Here is a 23,719-nt window from a genome sequence, read left to right as displayed (position 1 = left end):
AAAGTTGCAGATAAACATATGCACACTGTCTAAATGTACAAAAACACACTGGCAATGTTTCCTTTTAAAAAGGTTGTTAAAATGTTCTTAACTCTTAAAGCAAAAATGTTGTTTTTTTCCACTGAAATGTCCAAACAAGTAGGTTTCAGACTTTATTTATTTATTTATTTATTTTTACCACACCCAAGATCAAGCCAAAACCTCAATGCACATCATATCCATATCCATACAAAATAGTCTCTTTTGAGCATGCAGCAGTAACTTTAGTTGTAATTTAGTTGTAGAAAGCTATGGTTGTATGAATTACCACGGCACACCAGCGTGCAAAAACTCAGTCCTTAGAACACAATTTTAGGTTTGAGGATGAAAAACAAAACAAACCTTTTTTCTTAAACACACTCTAAAGTTTAAAGAATGAGTATGAATTAAAAAAAAAAAAGATCTCAGCTTTCATAGGTCTTTGGGCCAGCCTAAAACTCCACTAATTTAATAGTATATGCTGTATGGCCAGACTTTACATTTGGTATGCTGATATGCACGGTCAAAATATCGGATGTAAATATCAGCAAAGATTTTGAATCTTCAGTTTCTGTGTCACAACATCATCTGTTAACTTTTTCCTGCTTTGGTTTACAAAGCTGTTTTTTCTCAAGATAAGAAAATTTCTTGAGATGACCAAATTTTCAAGCTGTCTCAGGAAATGAAGAAAAACTAAATTTATGCATGCTTGTCCTTTTGCTTTTTACATGTTTGTTTTATCTTATGTCTTTGTTAATTCTTTTTTTTTGTTCCATTTAGGGTCTAAACCACGTTTGAGTAGTTGAGAATCTCCTTTAGGAGGCAGAGGTGGTTCTGATCCCCACCACTATAGACCCTTTGGTTTAAAGCATCTCCACACACTGGCAGGGGGGCTGCTGTAGAAGACAGGCACATATCCTTTTATTATAAACACGCTCATTACACGCCGCCATCTTGATGACGTAATTTAAGCAATACCGCGGCTGTTTTTTAGTACCCCAGGATACGGTATTACCACCCGTTCCTAATGAGAACACATGATGGCATTTTATTTACAGTCATGTCATAATTGTTTTGGTTTTTTTACTGTCCTTGAACACATCATAATTTAACAGTCAGTCAGCCCGTTGAGTGACCTCACTGACTTTTATTCTGCTGATTTGAAGGTGGATTTAAACAATGGATAAATATTTTTAATTTAATTTGATTCATAATGCTGATGAATGAATATGAATATTCATTAAACAGGATCTAACAATACCTCATATATATGTATTACCCTATTTCCAACATTTTATAAAGACAGAATTTTTAATTTTTCTAAATTGTCTTGTCATGGTTGCCATGGAAACACAGGTATTAGTCCATAAATGACTGTATATGATGTTAAAGTTCCTCAAAGTTTTTATCCGAGCTCTCAGCATTTTTCCTTATAGACAGGAAGTGGCTGTTTGGAGGGAGAACAGTCGGGGATTTAAACACATTAATGATGTCATGTAATTATATCAGAATGATTTCATTAAAGCCACAACCACCAGATCGAGTTGAGCTGATTCAGCAGAAACATGGAAAGAAGAGTAAAGTCGGTCAGCGTCTGTGTGTTCTTATGGATACAGCTGTGTGGAGCTGCCTATGTAGTTAAAAAAGGAAAATTTCTCTTTAAAAGGCTGAACAGTGCCAATAATTAAATTAAAAAAAAAAAGAGAATAATTCAGCTGTTTTATGCAACTAATGCAGGTATTTTATGTTAATAAGAAAGTAATTTCACTTCCAAACAGCTTCATTTATCTAAGTTTCTCTCTAAATCTGAATTTCCTTTTACTGAATTTTAAACTCATCATGATGATGTTTATTAATCTTTTCCTTTTCTTTGACTGTCTGTGTTAGAAAAAACATCTTAATGGGCCAAACACATTGTGTTTGTGCTGCAGAGTTGTTTTAATGTGCAGAAGCGTAAAACAATTTACAGACAAACAGCTGTAGTAAACAGAAAAAATAAAACCACAGATAAACTTCCTCTAAATCAGGGGTGTCAAACTCAAGGCCCGGGGGCAAAATCTGGCCAGTGGTACAGTTACACCCGGCCCACCAGATCATATCATATTTATTATAACTAGCCCACTGGTTTGAGGTCTGCAGATTTCCTCCAGTTTAAAAATGTAAACTTAACCATGATGATCTAAAATATCCTAGTTTAGTCATAAAAATGAAGAAAGTAAAAAGTTAAAATAATGAGATAAAAAGTCAGGAATGTGGTAAAATACATTTCTCTTTCATTTCACATTTTTTATGTTGCATCTCACATTTAAGACTCAAAGTTATGGTTTTGACTTTTTATTTCATATGTTGAACTTTTCAATTCACAATTTTGACTTTTTATCTTATTTTTTTACCTTTTAGATTCTCAATTTTAGTTTTCTTAAGTTATATTTTGACTCATGGTTATGATTTTTTTTCTCACATTTTGACATTTTAAGCTCCTTACTTTGACTTTTATCTCATAATCTAACCTTTTAGATCCTCAATCTAAAATTTTAAGTTATATTTTGACCTTTAATTAAAAAATTTAAATGTTTTTCTCACACTTTGACGTTTTAAACCGATAATGTTAAAATGATCTCATATTTTGACTGTTAAGAATCATGATTTCAACTTTTGTATCTCATACATTTGCCTTTTAAAAACATTATTTTGACTTTATATGCCATGTTTTGAACCTTTTGAGCCAATAAGTTTGAATTTTTATCTCAGATTTTGAGCCTTTAAACTTATCATTTTGACCCTCTTCAGTCTCAAAATCCTTCATCATCAGTTCTAAGGTTTTTTTCTCTCATAATTCATTGCTGGTGAAAATGAGGTTGACAGTTAATAGTTTAATGTTGACCCTGCTCAGTCCTCATGTTGGAGCCAAATTCAGAATTTGGCCCCTGCTGTGATTGAGTTTGACATCCTTGCTCTGAGTACACCGTGAAGGGTGTCAGCCTGTCTGTAAACTTCTCTATGAGTGTCTGATATTACAGCGTGCTACTCCGACGTTTGACCTAGCACTGAGAAATATAAAATGACATTTCTAACTCACCACTGCTCCTCAAATACTTCAGCTCACATTCAGAGTGTTTTTAAAACAAAGTTATTTATTTCTGTCTAATAGATGAGAGGGACACATGGCAGTAGAGTAAGAGAAACATGTTTTGTTCTACAGTTACTCATGCTCGAGTCCTACTGTTTCAACGGTCTGTTGTTAATGAGAAGTTTATCTAAGAATCCTCAGGAGCATTTCAATAAAGAAGCAAGAGTGGGAGAGAGAATTAGTGCCAAATTTAATATCTGATTTCATTTGGTGTTAGATTGCACTGTTTTTACTGCCTGTGGCAGTAAGCGCTGGCCTTTGTGGATCAGTTGATATTTATAATGAGGCTGATTTGTGTGAGAGGAGCAGTTTTGCACTGAAATTTGAACGTTCCTCCTCATACTCCTCATTTACATACAGTACATGTAAACGGGACAGGGAGCTGTTTGCTCAGCTGATCAGTTTGCTCAGTATTTTGTGTGCAGAGAGTCTGGATTTCCTCTTTGCAGGTGCTCTGTGGCTCAGAGGCTAATTTTTTATGCTATTTTCACAGTGTAAGTAGAAGTGCAGTGTTTTTCCTTGGCTTTTGGGTAACAAGTGGTCATTGCATCTATTTTTATTTTTCTAATAAACAGTATGTTTACAAGCTTCATGATGACACATGGGGGTCAGCTCTGTATTTGGGGGGTAAGTGTTGAGTTTTGTGGTTTGTTTGCCAACTTTGCAGCCGTTTTAGGCGGCCACTTCGGCGTGTTTGTGTTGTTTGGGATAAATTCTGTGTTTAACAGTAGATTTGTTTTTTGTTTTTTTGTCCAGTTCTGCAATTTTTTATGATTCAGTGAATCACAGAAATCCCAGGGCCCCAACTACACATCTTCAAGAATTCAGAGTCTACCTGCATTTACTTCAAACTTGACCTGAACCTTCAGAGACAGACTGGATTACAGACATTCCTGCTCCCATGAGAGACCACAGGGCCTGGTCTTTGTTCTAAATAACAGTTATTTAGAGTGAGAAATCCCCCCTTCCTTAGATCAGATATTTGATAATATTACTGTTTGTTTTTTTAGTAAAGAAGAACAGGGACAGGAAACGAGACGAAGGCCTCCCTCCTCCTCCTCTGTGCTTCTTTCCTCCACAGTCAGCTCTTTCCTCCTCCTTTTTCTTTCTCTTTATACCAAACACTGATGTCATATTAGAGCCCTGTTTCATGGTTCTGTGTGTGTTTCCACCCAGCTGCTGCTTACTCTGTAATTTCCTCCTGAAATAGCTCCGATGTGGAGCTGTAATGGGTGTGTGCAATGCATTTTGGGAGTAAGTAAACCGCTGAAACACAAACAACTCCTCCTCCTTCTCTCCATCTCTCCTTAAACAAAGCTGTGGTGAGTTCAGGTGAAGTCTGACCGTCAGAAAACTGCTTCATGTGACTTTTATGTTTGTAGAGTTTGGCAGTTAGGCAGTTTTTCTTTGAGTCGAGAGAAACACTTAGAAAGAAGGACGTAAAGAGTACATCCTAGTTTTCTTGTTTCTTTGCTGCAGGCACATCTGGAGGCACAGCTGGAGCACACGGCGGGCTGTTGTCTGTTTACTGAGTTTTTGTTTGGTTTCTTTGTGAAGGCTCCAGTCATTATAGTTAATGTTCTGTTTAAACAGCCCTTCACAGCTGAAGTTGAACTTCAATAGGCGGCGGTTTGAAAGTGTCTCTACAAACGCCTCCATGCGGCACTTTGAGACAAACCTCTGACACATTCGGTTTTCATAAAAGAGAATCAACCATGTTTTATTATGCTGTACTCCTTTTATTCTCTTTTCTTGGCTCAGCATCAGCTCACTATAACCTTTTACAAATATGAGCAGCCAAACTCCTACAGGTATTTTATTTTTTTTCCATCGATTTTCTTTTCTTTACCCTCTTTCTCTACTTTTATGAAAGAAAGAAAAATCCATTTGGCAAAGCGTAATGGATGATTTAAGACTGTTTTTTTTTTTTTTTTTTTTCAATTTCTGATTGATTGTGGTGATGCCACTCATAAAACAGCGACTGATACCGAGACTATGCATGCCTTGTTTTTTTCAAAGCCCAGAGTCTTTCAGTTTATCAAAAAAAGCTAATACTGTTCTGAAAAATGAAATAGGTGAATCTGCTTAACATTTTACATGCTCCATTCTTCTTTGCTGAACTGCTCAGGCTTTGTCAGGTTGCATGGGAATCAGGCATGAACAGCACTTTACAAGTCCGGCCACAAATTCTCCATTGGATTGAGGTCTGGGCTTTGACTCGGCCACTTCAGAACCTTCACTTTGTTGTCTTTAAACCATTTCTGTGTAGCTTTCACTGTATGCTACAGGTCATTGACTTGCTGGAAAATAAATCTTTTCCTGAGCCGAAGTTCTCTTCCTATATTTTTCCGCATTCATTTGATCTTCTACCTTTACAAGCCCTCCAGGGCCAGCTGCTGAGGAGCATCCCCACAGCATGATGCTGCCATCATTGTGCTTCACAGTGGGAATGTTGTGTTTATGGTGATGAGCACTATTTAACATTCTGTCTGATGGAAATAAAGCACCACTTTGGTCTCATCGGACCAAAGAGCTTTCTTCCATTTGACCATGGAGTCTCCCACATGCCTTTCGAGGAACTCTAGTCCAGATTAAATCTGAGTTTTCTTCAACAGTGGCTCCCTCTTTGTCACTCTCCCATAAAGGTTTGACTGGTGAAGAACCTGGCCAACAGCAGTTGTCTGCAGAGTCTCTCCTATCGCAGCTGCTGAAGCTTGTAACTCCTTCAGAGTAGTCATAGGTGTATTTAGCCAGATTTACACGTCACATAGTCCTTCCATTTCTTGATGATGAATTTAACTGAACTCTGGGGATGTTATTTGTAATTTTTTTTTATTCAATGTGACACACAAGCTGTTTTTAATGCTTAAATGTTGAATTTTGAAGTAGGCCAAAAAGGATGCAAATAATTGAGATAAACTACAGAAATTCTGAGGTTGAATTCAATTCAAATTTTCAGTCGTTGACATCATTAGTAAATCCACCTTGCAGAGTGCAGTTTTTGTTGCCATGCCATGGTTAGATGCATTACTACTATAAAATTGGAAGGATTTCAGTTAAAACCTTTTGGAAATATTTGAGTTTTTTATTTGTTTATTTCACCTTTATTTAACCAGGAAGTCCCGTTGAGATTAGAAATCTCTTTTACAAGAGAGACCTGGCCAAGGTAGCAGCCATGCAAAGTCAAAAGGGATATAAAACAGGTACAGATACATGGTACATAAATGATCAATAAAACAGCAAAAACAAAACAATAAAACAATAAAACAGAATAACAGCTATTCAGAGAAAGTGACCTCTCAAGAAAAACAGTGACATTCCTCCTTTACTGCATTCTTTATGATACTCTTAAAATCAATAAAGGATATGAGTGTTGTTAATTTGAGAGATATTTGAAGGATATTCTATGACCATGGTGCATGATAGGAGAACGCCGTTTTGCCCAGATCCGTCAAAAACCGGGGAAAAACATTCAGAAGCAACCACTTGGAGGCTTGCAGATAGTTACTACTAGAGCTGATAGAGAGAAGGTTGCTGAGGTATTCTGGGAGTTTACCTAGCAGAGCCTTATAGATGAACATATACCAGTGTTGTTGTCTATGAATGCTTAGTGATGTCCAACCAACCAGATCATAAATAATGCAGTGGTGAGTGACTGATTTTAGCATTTGAAATGAAACATTAAGAAGCATGATATACTGAATCAAGTCTCTTTAAGGAGGAGGAGGCTGCATGCATATACAGTATATCACCATAATCAATCACAGATAGAAATGTGGCTTCCACAAGTTAATGCAAGTTTTCATTTAAATAAAACCTGATATAGGTTTAGTCTGTTTTTGGACTTTAGCAGTTATTAAAACCAGAGGTAAGAACAAGCACACCTTTCTGTGAGGAGAACGTCTCATGGGAACAAACGTGTATGGAGATAGTCTGTATGCTGCTGCAGAGTGAAGCCTCTGAGTCATTAAAAGCTCCTTAAATGAAGAGAGGAGCATGTTTCCATTAATCTGTTTTAATCCACAGTCTCTGAGCCTCTTACCGTCTCTACACCTGATACCCACCTTCGTAACGGTGACCCACTTACAGCAACAAAGGTGACCCAATGATAACCTCCATTTTAGAATATGTCTGCACTGGTTTAATATTCTGAACCTCTTCTTTCTCTTCCAGCAGGCTGAATTAGATTGATAAATCAAACATTTTCATTTGGGGTTGGGAAATACATTGTTTTTCTCTAAAAGAATGAGTCTTCTGACACATTCAGCTTTGGTTGTAGTGGAACGTGAGGATCCTTTGAGTAAATGTGATCTCAGAGTGCTTCCCGTGGGCGTTTCCTGCTGTGACTCGGCCCCCTCCTCATTAGGACCCTCAAAGCGGTCGTTGAACTGGAAAAGTCCTCTTTTGTTGAAGCAGAACAGTTTCCAGAAACGGTCCCGTTTGAGGACGGGTCACCAGTGTACGCTGCGAGTCCATGAACGGATCCATGCATCATAATTCACTGGCTGTGATTCAGCCTGTCAGCTCCCACAGAGTCCAGTTCCCACGATCCAAAATGTGTCACGTATTCAGGACAGGGCAGAAGAATCTGTGCTGGATGGTTAGCAACAAGGTTGACACTGACTTGGAGATTTTTACTCCTGGATTACAGTTAAAATGGTAAAGAACTCCTCTGATGAAGTACAGCATTACAACTTCTTCCAAGAGTGAAGCAAAAAATGTACAATCTCATGCTGTTATGGTTTGTTGTTATGGTAAAGCCTTTTCTGAACAGATCCTGATTAATATTCTCATGTTTAGACAGAGGGCATGAGCTACAACTTATAAAAGCTTTCTAGAAAACCACAGCAGTGTATTCTGATGCCTTATATCCATGAAAGAGGAAAAAGAACATTTAAACACTCAAATTTATTGACCTTTCATTATTCTCTAGAGAAGTGACATGCACATCATGCATGCATAGTTACAGTCAAAATTACGGAATCATCAAAACACAAGCATGCACACGAAGGCCCAGTCCCATTACTAACTTTAACTCCTACCCTCGATTACAAGTGCCCTCTTGGCCCTTGAAACAGAGTAATAAGGGGTAGTAAAGAAACCTACAAAAATGAAATGGAATGACCCTTCAAGTCCCTGATAAATTCACAGCTGTCATTGACAGCATTGAGATAAACAGTCAGGATGACAATTCCAGATATTTCTGCTGAGGAGACAAAATGTTTGGTTGATCTGGGCATAGATAGAATTCCAGGTGATGCTGGAGAGTAGTACAAGGAAGAACAAGTTACAAATTGGACTTGTGGAAGAGATGGCTTAGGCAGAAGTTCACCTGAATGCCAGGCCAAATAATTATAAACTCAAGAAACCGCCTGAGTGACTCGGAGTAATGTCCTCCCACTTTGGTGAAACTGGTGTGAAGGTGGGCTGGTTCACCAGAAAACACCAAATTTCTGAGATTCCAGAAATGAGCCAGAACCAGACCTGTCTGTCTGAAATCTGTAAGAGAGGCCACAGTCATTTTTAAAGCTTTATTTCTGGCAGGGGGGGGGGGGGCAGACATGCTGGAAGCATGCCACTGACCAGTCTGAACATGGACTGCTTGCAGACGTGGACCATAACTAAACCGCTAGGCTATCTGAGCCTCAGGGCCATATTTTAAAAATGAATATGTGGAAAATCGTCAGATCAAATTTTATTCAATCATTTAACAATTTAAACACATAGTTTATAAATTCCACCTGCGCTAAATGCGAAGTAGCTAAATTCTCTACTGAAACTGCACTTTTGTTGGTAGGAGAATCGTTGCGTATGGCTAGGTCAGCTGGTCAGTCACAGTTCTCTTACTGCTGGATCTGTCTGCTGCCTTTGACACAGTAAACCACCAAATCCTCCTCGCCACACTGTCTGACCTTGGTATCGCAGGGTCTGCCCTCCAGTGGTTCAAGTCCTACCTCACAGGGAAATCTTTCAGAGTATCATGGAGGGGAGGAGTGTCTAAACCACATGACTTATCAACAGGGGTGCCTCAAGGGTCAGTGCTTGGTCCCCTCCTTTCCTCAATATACACCACCTCGCTTGGTGCAGTCATTAGCTCACATGGCTTTTCTTATCACTGCTATGCAGACGACAGATGTATGTAGCTTTGGACAAATGACACTAACATTGTAAAGTCTGCCAACAGGAAACTCAATCAAAGCATTACAAAAGATGATGAGCAAAAATGTGCCATTCATCTCTGCTACCATTTCCTGTTTTGAACTAAGGTCTCTGTTCAATAAAAGGTGTATTCACTCAACAGCACACCACCATTTTGGTTTCATTGATGAACTTTACATAATGACATAGAAAAGCTGATAAAAAAGTGGCACTACCTTCACACTTTATGCTGTGATTGATCCCACAATGCTTTGTGAATTGCTTGCAGGATGAGTCTTTTAACATTTTCTTTCATTTGCTGGTTTAATGGATGCTGCTGTTGTGCTGCTGCCATTCAAGTTTGTACTGCTTACTTATGAAGGACCTGATTATTCTCTGCCATTGGCTGTGTGTCTTGTCCCACAGGCTTTCTCCCGCTATACAGTCGAATAGTTTCGAGTAGAGACACGCTGCCCAGCTCTGCTGGAAAGTGCCTTTCCTGGTTTGCACTGTGAGAAATCCCAGAATGCTTTGTAAGTAGCTTGCAGTTACCTGGTAGATTCTGTAAAATCAGGCCTTGCAAACCTCCATTTTTAGAAACACCTGTTTGTCTGCCACAGGAACTCATTTCATCTTTTCACTCTCTGGTAGCTCATGGTAGGTACTTTGGACATTTCTGACAATATGGCTGATGATCAAATCCACTATGGAGGAAATTAAGAGGATTTATGTATAGGATTTATATATATTCTATAAATTGACATGTAAATCTCTTCCTGCAATTGCATGTAATCAACAAAGCAAACATGAATTTAGCGGCTGTTATAACGGAGAACTTATTCTACTTAAGAGGTTGTGTAAAGTCCATAAAACCTTCCTGAGTCCTGACCTGCAGATATTGAACTAAATGCATCATGAAGTATCATCATGTGTTACATCATCGGCGAGTTTTATCCTGCAGCAGCGACAGATGGCCCCAGGACAGAGAGAGGGAGGGAGTGACGGGACGGGTGAGAGAGGTGCACTCAGAGCGGAGGGCTCTCTCTCTCTCTCCCCCCCCAGATGGAGGTGAAGACCCGACCTGCCTCTGCTCTAATCTGTTTGAGTGTTATGGTGGATAACAGGACGCAGAGATGAGTCCGACGTGTGTCCCCAGGTCTACACTTGGACCATCCTGGACCTCGTCCAATCAGAAGGCAAGCTGAACTAACGAAGCAAAGCAAAGAAAAAGGACGAAACGCTGGGGGCTCAGAACGTGAAAAAGTTAACGGACTTCATAGGAGGAGCTGGAGATGAATTTTGGACTATAAACCTGGGGTTTGTTTTGTGTTTTTTTTCTGTTGGACTTTTGGATTGAGTAGCTGAGAAAGGTTAAAAGTAAGTAGAAAAAAGAGAAGAGCAAGTCGACGTTTGTAAAGGTGCTGCAGAACTACGGAAACTCTTTCTGACTGAACAGAAAAGGTATCTGCAAACCTTAAACAGCATAATAAGGATGCTCAGCTTCTTTTTGTGATTTATTTTCTTGATTTTTAGATTTTTCTGTAATATATAAGGACTTTAAACGTTGGCGGATAAGTTATTTTTGTTATTTTTATGGTGCATTGATTTTCAGTGTTACTGCTTGAAAGGTTTTTGTCCCTGTTGCACATTAACCGATTTTAGGGCTGGGCAGTAAATCCAGTTTTTAAGACTTATCAGTTAATTTCCAGTTTTTAAGACTTACCAGTAGATTTCCAGTTTTCAAGACTTATCTGTAAATTTCCAAATGAGATGCAGGGTAACACAATGTTGTTTTTATCAATGCAGATGATCCTGATGCTGGTTCATTGAAAACATAGATTCATGGCCTGAATTCAGTAAGAGTGTTTACAATCACTACCAAGAACTGACTTATAGACAACAGGATTTTCTGTTTGACTTCACTGTTTTTTTTTTTTGTTTTTTTTTTGCCAGAATAAAAACAGTATATATGTGGTTTATCAGCTCATAGCTGAAAAATATCAAGTTATGTACTGTGTACAACTTTCTGCATAAAATATATCAGGATATTCATCTTGAGATGCTATAAAGTTGAAAAATATTGATATGTATGTAATGTTATGGTTCAGAAAAACATGAATGAATACTGTGTATTGTCACTCAGCTAAATTATATTGATATGTTTTAATTGTGTGTCACTATTAAGCCAGAAAATATCAGTATATATTGCATGTTGCTCTTCCACTTAAAAAGCATAGATAGAGAGTCACTATTCAGCTAAAAAACGTTCAGATATATATCATGTACCACCATAAAGCCAAACAATATTGAGGTGAATTTTGTGAATGTTATCAGATGAAAAAATATCAATATATTGTGCTTCATTATTCAACTAAACCACAATCTACAAATATATCTTGTATCTTCACTTAGCCAAAAATATCAAAATTTATCTTGTGTACCACGATTCACCTCGAAATCATACTGTTTCCCAGATTGAGCTAAAATACCATTGCCATTCAGATAAAGAAAAATATCAAGTAATATATATTTTGTATATTGGCCTTCACCTAAAGCAATAGTTTTCAAATGTTTCTGCCTAAGGCAGAAGCCAAAATCTCGAGGCACACCAAATTCATATGCAGACAGAACTGTTTCTTTTACATGTTTTAAAGCATCTCTAGTTGTTTCACTGTAGCACAAACGTGTGGCTGTACAGAAACCAAACTGCACGCCTAGACCTGACTCAGTGCACACCATTTGGAAGTGCTGACCTGAAGTATACTGGGCTATAATTTGTTTACCACCATTCATCTCCACCAGTGCCTCCCAAACTGTGGGCTGGGGCCCCAGAGTTGGAGTAGGTGGGCCATGAGAGGTTATTTATAAAAACGTAAAATCACAGAAACTTTAAAAAGTATTCAAATCACATTTTGGATGATCATAAAATACTAGATAACATGTTTTCATTTTAAGATTTAGAAGTAACAAAACACGCCACCTTGTTATCATTTGTTTTGTCTTACGTCTATAACTGGTGTCACAGTTTAACTGGTGCTAGAGTAACTGGTGACACTTGGTCAAACATTCTACTTGGCCACTTACTTCCTGATTTTAAGGACTTGAAGAAGAGTTTGCTTGGCCACAAAGTACGTTCACAGATGAATCACGGCTCAGTTTAAAGGACAGAAGCATATTTTTTAGCCCTATTCAGCTAAGATAAGTTGACATATATTGTGTATCTACATTAAATGACATTCATTGATACATACTGTGTTTTACCAGTTAAAAATAGAAATATATACTGTACTGTGGCTTAGCAAAAAAAGCTGAAAAATACAAGATATATGCCAACAAATATTAATATGTACATTTTGTCCCCATTCAGCTAAAAAGATATCTAGATATATGCATAGAATACCATTATGCAGATCATAAACATTGAGATATTTTTGGAATTGCCAAAAATTATCAGGTATAATTCCCTTACTGCTGTTCTAGTAGCAAATATCAACATATACATTTTAGTATCTCTGTTTAGCTAAGAAGATATTTTAAAATTTAGCTTTTAAATATTGAGATGCATGTTGTCCATTTGACTAAAAATATCTTCATATATCATGCATGATCGTCAGCTAGAATATATACTGATTTGATGTTTCGTCCATACTGCCCAGCCCTAAGTGGTCTGTATAATCAAGCAGTGCTGACAATCAAACAGTCTTTTTTCCCCTTTGTGTGGCTTATTTTACACACAGAACTGATCTTCTGTTTTGGAGAACCGACTCTTTATACTCTTGTGCAGACTGAAAATCAGAACAGGAACCTGGAGAAGTTTTGTGACTTTTCTTTGACTAGTATTTGTTTAGTTTGACTTTTTTCTGCTGCAGATGCAGCAGCTGTGACTTCAGATAGTTTGTGGCGTGTTGAGTCGAGTGTCTTGAGTTACACGGAGAAACTGAAGCTGCCCGTGGCCTGCTGGCTCTGGTTACCAATCCGATAAATAATAAGGCGACAACAACAGAAGAGGAGAGGACGGGGCAAGGTCCAGCAGCTTTTATCGGTTCTCTGGAAATGTTGTGTTGACTGTGAGGAGGGCGTGATTCAGGACAGAGGTGAAAGAGGATTCAACAAAGAGAACGGAGGATTCAGACTCACCTGACGAGCTCCTGGAGGAGAGATTCACCAAGTCCTTTTTCACAGACTTAAGGATGTAATTGAGGGTGCTCACTTGAACAAGACCAGACTTGTTCTCAAACTGTTTTTGGATCAGATACGATGAAGCAAAACATCCACCAAGAGCCGCCCTCCATCTGAGCTGAGCTGGATCCGTGTGGTGGGGTCATGTACGTCCTGTGCACCCTGGCGGTCTTGACCCTCCACAGCCTCATCAAGAGCTGGACCAATAAGGCAGTAGAGTCTGGACGGAGCTCGGAGGCTGGGGGGAAAGAAGGTCGCCCAGAGGGTGGAGGATGGGGAGCGCACAGGTCTCCGAGAGGTGGAGGGGGTCTAAAGAAGAGCAGGAATGCTGGAGGACTGAGCAGCTTCAGGGTCGAAGAGAAGCGGAGGCGAGAAGGCGGCATCCGAAACATCCCAGACAGCAGGAAACGAGTTCAGGTGAGGAGACGGAGATCTGGTTCAAACTAAAGACTTTACATCCACTTATGAATAAAAAAGAGAAGCAGTGGTGGAGAGTAGATTTAGGATCACTAAGCTCTTTACTTTGGAGTATGGATAGAGGAACGGCTTTTTTATTTTACTTTTTATACATTTCATTGCTTTAGTGTGACATTTTTGAAGCAACAAACTAAAGGACATCAAGATTCAGGTTTAGAAACTATTGGTCATAACACTGTCTTGAAAAGCAACACAAATTTATGTAAATATACACAAAGTTTTGTTTTTTCTTTCATGTCAGCTGGAATTTTTAATGATTAAGATAGATGGACGTAACATGCAAAAGGTTAACATGGATGGCTGTTAAAGGTAATAGATGTGTATGGGATGTACTGAGGCATTACTCATCAGTATTTGGATATATTTGCATCAGTATTTGCCAGTATTTTCCCTATTCCACTCTTGGTGCCCTAATGTTTGAAAAAAAGGTTTTAAATTGCCCTCTTCTATGTCCTGTGGTAGATACACATAATAAAGTGCCCTCCAAGTAGGTAAAGTTTTACAAATTAACTATTTTCCTTCCTTCATCATGTGAAAATGTTAACAGAATACCTACTAGGGTACTTTTAATTAGAAAAAATGACAAAGTGCCTGTTTGGTGCCATTTAATTGGCAAAATTAGACATTGTACCCTCTAGATTGCCATCTAAGTGGGCTAATTATTACTCTTTCCATCCCTCCTAATGGCAAAATGTTGACAAAGTGTCCTTTAACCTTCCCCTTTAAGAGGAAAAATCTTGACAGTGCCTGCTCTGGTGCCATCTTACTGTCAAAGTTTGATATTGTACCTTGTGGGTTGCTGTCTAAGTGGTCAAAATAGGACTAAGTGCCTTCTTTGGTGCCCTCCACGTGGGCAAGGTTTGACAAAATACCTCCCCCCCCCCCCCCAATTATTACTAAGTGCACTCTTTCATTCCCTCTTAATGGCAAAATGTTGACTAAGTGCCCTAGAATTGGCCTCTTTAAGAGGAAAAATCTTGACAGTTCCTGCTCTTGTGCCATCTAATTGGCAAAACTCAACAATGTTCCCTCTAGGTTGCCATCTAAATGGACAAAATGTTGACCAATTGCCTCTTTCCTGCCCTCTTAATCTTAATATGTTGACAAAGTACCTTCTTTCCTGCCCTCCAGGTGGGCAAAGTTTGACAACGTGCCCTCATTCTTGCCCTCTGAATGGGAGAGTGTTGTCCAAGTTTAGAAAGTGCCTGTTTGGTGCCGTCTTATTTGAAAAATTCAACAATGTACCCTCTAAGTTGTCATCTAGGTGGGCAAATTTTGTCTTAAAGCCCTCTTTTCTCCCCTCTTAATGGGAAAAGGTTGTGTGGGCATAATATGATAAAGTACCCTCTCAGTAGATTTGGCTCATGGCTTCTGAGTATTTCAGTTTAGATGTACAGCAGGTGCGTTTTTTTATCATTTTCACCCCTGACCCTCGAACATAGTGAGTCCACCACTGATGTTGACCAACTTTAGTGTCGTCCAATAATGTAACATGAGCAGATTGTTCGTCAGTGTTTATGGCATTGTGTTTTTTTTCTTGCACTAGGTTCCAGGCCTTTATATGAAGTCAGCAAATAAGGCAGAAAACAATGGTGCTCTTGTGTATCACATCTTTTACTCTCCTTTTTACATGCAGTTGTGTAGTAAACGAGATAATTTGATATAAAGACTAATCTGAAGGTTGGGTGTGGTAAACAGGACAACACCAGGCTGTAAACATCTGGGTAATGATTTTTTTTTATAGTCTATATAAAACTTTTACAAGACATCTTAATAAGTTTTTAGTCAAACATTTATTCTCTGTAAGTCTAGACTAGAGGGCAAACATGATGACTCTGACATTTTTCAGTCTATATTTAGTTTTTCTGTGGGACTCGACACCTCACTGCTGTGTTCAGGGACTTTATGTCACCTGGTTGATGTTATGAAATGTGATGCTTGTGGTTCTCATTGGATGTTTTCCTGCTGTGTAAATCGTCTGAATGCATGACGTGAAACGTTAATGGTTGAAATCCCGTTACATGTCGGAGTGTTCTGGGTCGGGTCTGTCAGTCAGATCAGCTGTTACATAACCGTAGATTCATCATCATCTGATCACTTTAATCTGACTGCTGAGCTCTGACCAGACAATATAGGCTCACCTCCTGCAGGAAAAATCTGTACTTTTTATTATGTAGACTGTTTGTGTTCTTCCCCTGCTTCATGTGTGGACATCGCTTTAACTTATCCTTCCTAATCCAGTTTTGACCTTTTCAGAATTCAGCAGTTTACTGGATGTCTGCTTCTTCTCTGGTTTTATTTTCTTTCTGTTTCGTTGACATCTCTGAGTCCCTCAGCACATCAACACACAATGTTCTGATGTTTCAGCAAAGCTTCCGTTATACGTGAGAATAACCTCCCATTTTCTAGGTCAAGGTGGTGCTAAACCGTGGTCTTTACAAGATGCTATCAGCAGTTAAGCAGTTAGTGGTGACCATTTCACCGGCTAATCACACTCATCCTTAATGTCCACCGTGACTCAGGGATGAACTGATTCATTATTTGAAGGTCTAAGATCTCCGTGACCCCAAATCTTGTGAGCCCAACATTTCCAGAATGCATTGAGGAATTTTGTCAAATTTGGTACAAACCTACACTTTGACCTCCAACATCTAATCACTTCACCCCACCTTTAAAGTCATTGTTTTATACACAAATTTAACCTACGTACCCTCAACTAGCTCTGCAGTCTAAAGTTTATTACAAGACATGAACCTGCACCATTAATAAATACGATTTCTACCAATCACACAACCGCAGAAAACATCACAGTCCTTCTTCTATATACCAGGGATCATCAGCTACATTTGTATAAGGGCCAACTTTTCCTAAACAGGCCCTTTTGGGGGCCGAACTTTCAAATAAACTAAAGTTTTTATTAAATGGACTTATTAACATATGTTTGTATATAATTTTATTTTCTTTCAAATGGATGTAGTTTTTATGCTCCAACAGTGAGATAAGTCCCTGTATCGCAGCCAGCCACTAGGGGGCGACTGAGAAATTTTAGCTGTATATTTCTGTTGTCATGTTTCTGATGCTTTGTAGTTTCCAAAAGTTTCCATAGAACGCGACAGTTTTGATCAAGAATGAACTGATGAATAATGATTAGCATGTAATATATTTTTCCTCTAGAATCTTTCCCCTGCACATATTTAAATTTGATCACCTTCTGGGGGCTGGATAGGTAGATGTGGGGCGCCTGATGTGGACCCTGGGCCGCCAGTTGATGATCACTGTTCTAGACCCACCACTAAACTTTCAGTGTGAGCCAACTGTGCCTCATAGAGGCATTTAACCACCAGCTGGTAGTTTTAGTCTTCTCTTTGGTGCTGCTTGTGGATATTATCTGAGTGTTCGACCCTACTTTCATAGAAGTCAAAATATTATTTAATATTTTTAAGGCTCCAGTGTTAAGCTGTTGGACTAAAACTATGACTAAAAATGTACATTGACTTTCTTTTTGGATGATACACATGAGACTAGACAAAATATTTCTTTGATAATAAAAAATCTGACAAAAAGTAAGTTTAGTTTCCACCAACCAGCTTTTGCTGTATGCTTTGGGTCATTGTCCTTCTGGAAGAAAAATCTTCTCCCAAGCCGTAGTTCTCTTACAACCTGAATAGGATTGTCCGCCAGGATTTGACAGTGTTTTGCCACATTTATCTTACCCTCTACCATTACAAGCCTTCCAGGACTAGCTACCAAGAAGCTTCCCCACAGCAGGATGCTGCCACCACCGTGCTTCACAGTGGGGACGGTGTGTTTGGTGTCCTCCAAACATGGCATCTTTTCTGATGGCCTTAAAGCACCATTTTGGCCTCATCAGAGCAAAGAATTTTCTTCCACTTGACCATGGGGTCTCCTACTAGTTGTGATTTGAGTGAGGGTTAATACCCGATGACGTGTCCAGTTATCAGGGATTAATGGACGATGTGGAGGCCTGAACCATCCTCTGCTGTGCGTCGGACGGTTGCCTCTGCAAAGTCCATTAATCAGAATCAAGTATTCACCGAGACCATGGTATAATATGAGTTATCTTCAACAGTGGCTTTCTCCTTGTCACTCTCCCTTTGACTAATGAAGAACAGAGCAACCGTTGTTGTATGCAGAGTCTCTCTCATCTCAGCTGCTGAAGCTTGTAACTCCTTCAGAGTAGTCACAGGTGTCTTGTGGCCTCTCTCACTAGTCTCCTCCTTGTACGCTCACTCAGTTTGTGAGGATGGCCTGATTTAGGGAGATTTACTAGTGCCATTTCTTGATGATGAATTTCACTTAAGTCTGGGGGATGTTCAGTGGCTAGGGTTTATTTGGCATCCATCACCTGATTTATACTTTATTCTGAATTGCTTATAGTCTTTTTTGTCTTCATGGTGTAATGGTAGCCAGAAATACTGAACAACCAGTGAACCTTCCAGACAAGGATGTCTTTACACTAAAGTCACTTGAGACCAATTCTCTTCACTCAGATGATCCCCTTTTCACTAATTGTGAGACTACTAGCACCACTTAGCTGTACTTCTGTTGAATCAGATCAGTCACTTTTAAAGGGGTGAATATTTATGCAGTCACTTTTTTACATTACATATTTTTCTCATGTTATGAGTTATTGATTCATCTGTGACTATTGTTTAAACGTCCTAAAACCACGCAGACAGACTCACTGGGCTGTTGAATATTTCAGCGAGGGGGAGGAGCAGCTCCTCACGCTTGAATTGAGGCTGAAATATTTATCCATGGACGAGCGGGATGGAGGGAGGGAGGGAGGGAGGGAAGAGGAGGAGGGAGAGGGGGCGAGGCTTCAGGAGGTGTGATGCTGCTGTGCTGTTGCTAGGGGAACAGAGAGAGGAAGCTGTCGGAGGGGGTCGGCTGGTGGCGTTGACACTGATCCTGCCGTGGTAGTGCGTTTGTGTAGCTGTGTGTCGGCGTGAAGCTGCAGCGAGGAGCATGGTGCAGTGATGATGTGGACGCGGAGGCCGCAGGGAGGGAGGTAAGAAACGAACGGATGGACACAAAGACACAGAGATGGAGGGATGGAGGTCGGAGATGGAGTCTGCAGAGGGAACAGACATGTTGAACAGAGACAGAGGGTAATCCAGCGACATGGAGGTCTGACTGTAACCTGATGCAGAGTGTCGTGTTTCCTCCCATGACCTGAATATTCGCCGTATGTTCAGAGAAAAGCAGCTCCAAGCATCATGTAGTGTTTTATTTTTATCTGTTTGGCTTCATTCGCCCACCCTGATAATCCTCCTTTTGTCTGCTAATGTCTCTCTCTGTTCCGTTTTTATTCTGCATTACTCCGCATATCTCTCACATAGATTTTTTACATACGATATGACGAGGCAGATTTTGGCTTTTTTAATCAGGAAACAACATCTTTTGTTTGAAAAGAGAACCTGCCTGCTGTAAAATCGCTGTCTAAGAGTCTCACATCAGGATAGTATTCACATCCAACCGCAGGTGAGGCTGAAAATCAGGAAGCAGAGGATACGAGGAGGTCAACCATAACGGCTGCTTGATCACGGCAAATTTCATAATGCATTTGCAAATATCACATACATTTATCAAACTTGCATACACTTAACACTTTAACATTCTGAACACCATGAAAAAAATGATTATAAATATGTGAATGACATACAAACATGCTAATAGATTAATATAAATGATAGGGATGCAACATATAACCATCATATCACAGTTGCTACGTATGAGTTTAAAAAGTAAATTGTTGTATTGGCATATATGAGAAAAATTGCAGACATTTAAATCTGATATAGCATCTTTAAATATCTGCCTAAATATTGGCCTAAATTGGCTGTAAATATCAGACTATATCAGCCATTAAAGTGGACCTATATCTGCTTTAAATATTGGCCTATATCTGCCGTAAACATCTGCCTATATGGCTGTAAATATCCATCTATATAAGCTGTATATATTGACTTTTTCTGCTGTAAATATTGACCTATATCTGCTGTGAATATCTACCTGTATCTATTGTGTATATCTGCTGGGAAAGTTGGCCTCTGCCTGTTAATATTAGCCTTTATAGCTATAAATATCGGCCTTTATCAGCTGTAGATAACAGCCTTTATCTGCTGTAAATATCATTATATATCTGTTGTAAACACAGGCCTATATCAGCTCTATATATTCACCTATATTAGGCATATTGACCCATTTAAGCTGTAAATAATGGCTGTATGAATGAAAAAGTTTGTGGACTTTTAGCCGGACTAACAGACCTGTATAAGCAATTTTTTTTTCATCCTAATTCATTAAACTTTAAAGTTTATTTAGGGACTGAACTTTTAGATCTGTACTACACTTAATAATAAATTCATAAATATCAGCATAACACATTTGCAAAAATCCCACTCTAGGTTGTGATGGGCTACTAACACCACATGTTGGGTGTAGCACATCTGAAAGCTGTTTGCTAACCGCCGCTAAATAACAAAAAAAAGAAAGCAGTGAGGTGTTAAAACATGATCCTTGCTGACGCCTGTTTAGCTTCGTTTTTTTAGAGCGGAGTCCATAAACTGAGGCTACAGTCCTCAATTAAGTAGTTCTCATCCTGATGCTGCACCGTTAGGTGCATGTGATCCCACATTCTCCCTCACCCTTGCTCCTGTTTCTCTTCAGCTGTCCTATCCATAAAAAATGCCACAAACCCCAAAAAATGATCTTTAAGAATGAGACAAACTTTGCTTCTGATTTCCTTCTTTGTGATACAATATTAACAGCATGATATCGGTGTTGGCAGAAATTTTACAGCTCATATACTGGCCGTACAGATAGACGTTTTAAATCATGTGTCGGCGTCAAATATCAGACTGTCCAGACTGTCTACTTCGCCGCTCCTGTCTCAGCTCCGATTGATTCAGCCTCAGGGAGAGGCTTGTTTTTTGTTTGTTTTTTTTTTTCCAATAAAAAAAGGTACGTGTCAGTATCTGAATCAGCAAAAATAAGTCTGGAAATACTGGCAAATGGTATATTGGCTGAAATCCAAAAATGTGCTTCCCTTCAAAAACTAAATCTATTACCATCCCTGATTTACATCTAACGTCAGGTGAGACTGAAAAATCAGGAAACGGAGGATATGAGAAGGTCGTCCGTGCACTTGAATCTGCAAATCATCGGGGTTTCTGTGAGGTAACGTGCCGATCAGCGTGTTTAGGGCAACTACAGGAAGATATTTTTAGCTCCTCCAAAAGCCTGATACTTTCAATGACTTCATGTGTTGTGTGTGTAAATGCTGCAGTCCTCGGCTTAATGACTGATCTCTGAATGCATCATCTCTCTGACTGATGCCTCCAAATGACTATGATTTTTCTGCACTGATTCCCTGCAGAGTACCTTTGGTGTGTTGGCTCTGCTGTAGTAAACGCTGCATGTGTCTGTGTGTGATAGCAGACAGGGTTTGACTGTGAGCACATGGAGATTGTAAAAAAAAAAAACAACAGGAAGAGATGATTTGACCCAGTTTTGAGGAGGAGAGGGGAGGGGCTATCTTACAGTCTTTCATGGAGGTAAACAGAGGATGTGCTGTACTTTTATGGATCTGTTGTGTTCCTGGTGTTTTTATTGTGATTCCACAGTGTAGATATTAACATTTTTTAGATTTCCAAATATAAAAGCATAGGCCCTTTTTGTAAATTTTTTTGCTTAAATGACTACTGATTTAAAAATAGGTTTTGAAATGGCAAATTCCTTTAACCTACAGCTGTGAAACAGGCTGTAATGTTGAGGTGAATGCACTTTATACAAGCCTTTGCTATCAAATTTAATTAGCATTAGTTTACATGTTAAAAAGGTTTACATTTCCTTATGTTTGGCTCTTCTACTGCTGGTGTACAGTAAATCTGTGAGCTATTATTGTGCACAGACGGGATGGTGTGTAGTGTTTCATCATGGGCGTGGCTCAGCCTCTGCTCTTACACAATGAACATACTTTAAATGGTTAATAAAAAAACACTCTGAATGTCTCTTAAACCTGCACATTCAATCGAGACAATTGATTTTAGGACAAGATTAAAGACTCAGTTGAAGCATTTTTGATACAATCTCTGCTTTTTAAAAAGACCTTTAAAATTGTTGATACCTTTAAAAATATGTAAAATCGTCACATATTTAACCCAAACATCCTGCACACTGTCTTAACTGCACAAATACTTTGGCTTTGTAAAATGCAAAACAAATTTGTGCAAGATTGTACAAACACACAGCCATGAATACTTGCCTATAATATCCATAAATTTAAGCTGTAAGTACTGCCCATAGTGTGATGTAAATATCTATTTGGTCTATTTGGTCTATATTGCCTGCAAACATTAGCCTGCAAACATTATCTGCTTAGATCTTGGCCTAAATGGTTTGTGAATATTGGTCTGTATTTGCTGTAAATATCAGCCTATATGGGCTGTAAATATTGGCAGATATTGGCTGTGAATATCTGCATATATAAACTGCAAATATCTGCTTATATCGACTTCAAATATCAGCCTGTATCAGCTGTAAATATTTCTCAGTAGCAGGTGTAAATTTTGATCAATATTGTCTGTAACTATTAGCCTGTATTTGCAGTAAATATCTACCTTAATCAGATGCAAATATTTGCCCTATATTGGATGTAAATTTGCCAATATTGCCTGTTAGTATCAGGCTATATTAGCTGTAAAGTGGCCTGTATGGGCTGTAATTAACAGTTTACATCAGCTGTTAGTATTGGCCAGTATTGGCTCTAAATATTTCCCTGTATCAGGTTTAAATATTGGACTATATTGCCTGTTATTGGCCTATATGGGCTCTAAATATTTCTCTGTATCAGATGTAAACATCTGCTCGTGTCATCTGTAAATACCAGATATGTATGAAAATATGGCTGAACATTTTAGCCAGTATTTGCCATTAAAAGCAGCCTGTTTGGGCTGTGAATATTCTAGTGTGTAATCTCTAAATATGAACCTGTCTCAGTTGTAAATATATGCTGTATGTATGAATGATTTTGTGGAGTTTTAGAAAGTGGCAACAGACCTACATCAATTAAAGTCTTTTTTTGTCATCCCTTAAATTAAAGTGAGTTTATAGATCTGAACTACATTTATATATCCATATTAAGATTGCTAAAATAACTATCGGCATATCAGATACCTTCAACAATCCAATATCTTGTATCTCTGCTATTGAACCAAAATGAGGAATCTTTCAATACCTGGTGGACTGGCTTTGCCTCCCTGTCTGAGGAAGTTGAGGCTGGAGGAGTGATGTTAGTGGTTGTCCTTCTGTCTGGGTTATTCTATGAACCCAATACCTCAAGAACACTTTGAGGGATTTTCTTCAAACTTTGCACCAATGTTCACTTGGGCTTGGTAACGAACTTATTAAATTTCAAGGTCAAGGTCACTTGTTGATAAGATTTCTTAAATCCCACTACCCCAGAAATAAAGATGCAGATCAAAACACAGTCATGACCTTTTTAACTGCAGATGTGAAGGTGATATTTTCCAATGAATAGTAATAAGCCATCAGTAGATTGACCGGTGTATTGTCTGATCCAGTGTCGGTGTATCGAGGCTCGTGCAGGCGGACTGTTTGGCGGTGAAGGTGTCAGACTGCAGCAGATGTCTCTCCCTCTGCTGCTTTTACAGCCAGGAAACATTAAACTTCTGGTTGGAAACTGTGGATGGAAAAACAATTCAACTCCACGTGTTCATCTGCAGGAATCAA

At 38.9% G+C, this 23,719-nt stretch overlaps 1 protein-coding gene across 5 annotated transcripts in view; it reads left to right on the top strand.

The window, feature by feature from the left end:
- kifc3 (kinesin family member C3) overlaps window positions 1–23,719 on the top strand; it is a 62,433-nt gene that overhangs the window by 6,981 nt on the left and 31,733 nt on the right. The window contains exon 1 of one of the 5 annotated variants that reach the window (XM_041808614.1): window positions 10,420–10,747. The exons of 1 other annotated variant lie outside the window; for it this stretch is intronic. Coding sequence is in view for 2 of the 4 variants with exons in the window: in XM_041808345.1 (XP_041664279.1) it covers window positions 13,610–13,882 (273 nt within the window). In the remaining 2 variants the exon portion in view is untranslated. Of the gene's footprint in view, window positions 1–10,419; window positions 10,748–12,699; window positions 13,883–18,875; window positions 18,975–23,719 lie in introns of those variants that run through there. 3 more of the 5 variants (XM_041808345.1, XM_041808418.1, XM_041808570.1) reach the window with 3 other exon arrangements.

Source organism: Cheilinus undulatus, linkage group 1, assembly GCF_018320785.1.
Source record: "Cheilinus undulatus linkage group 1, ASM1832078v1, whole genome shotgun sequence".
In the NCBI taxonomy this organism is placed as follows: domain Eukaryota; kingdom Metazoa; phylum Chordata; class Actinopteri; order Labriformes; family Labridae; genus Cheilinus; species Cheilinus undulatus.
Note: the sequence above shows the minus strand (reverse complement) of the source record. Positions and strands in the feature narration are given on the sequence as shown.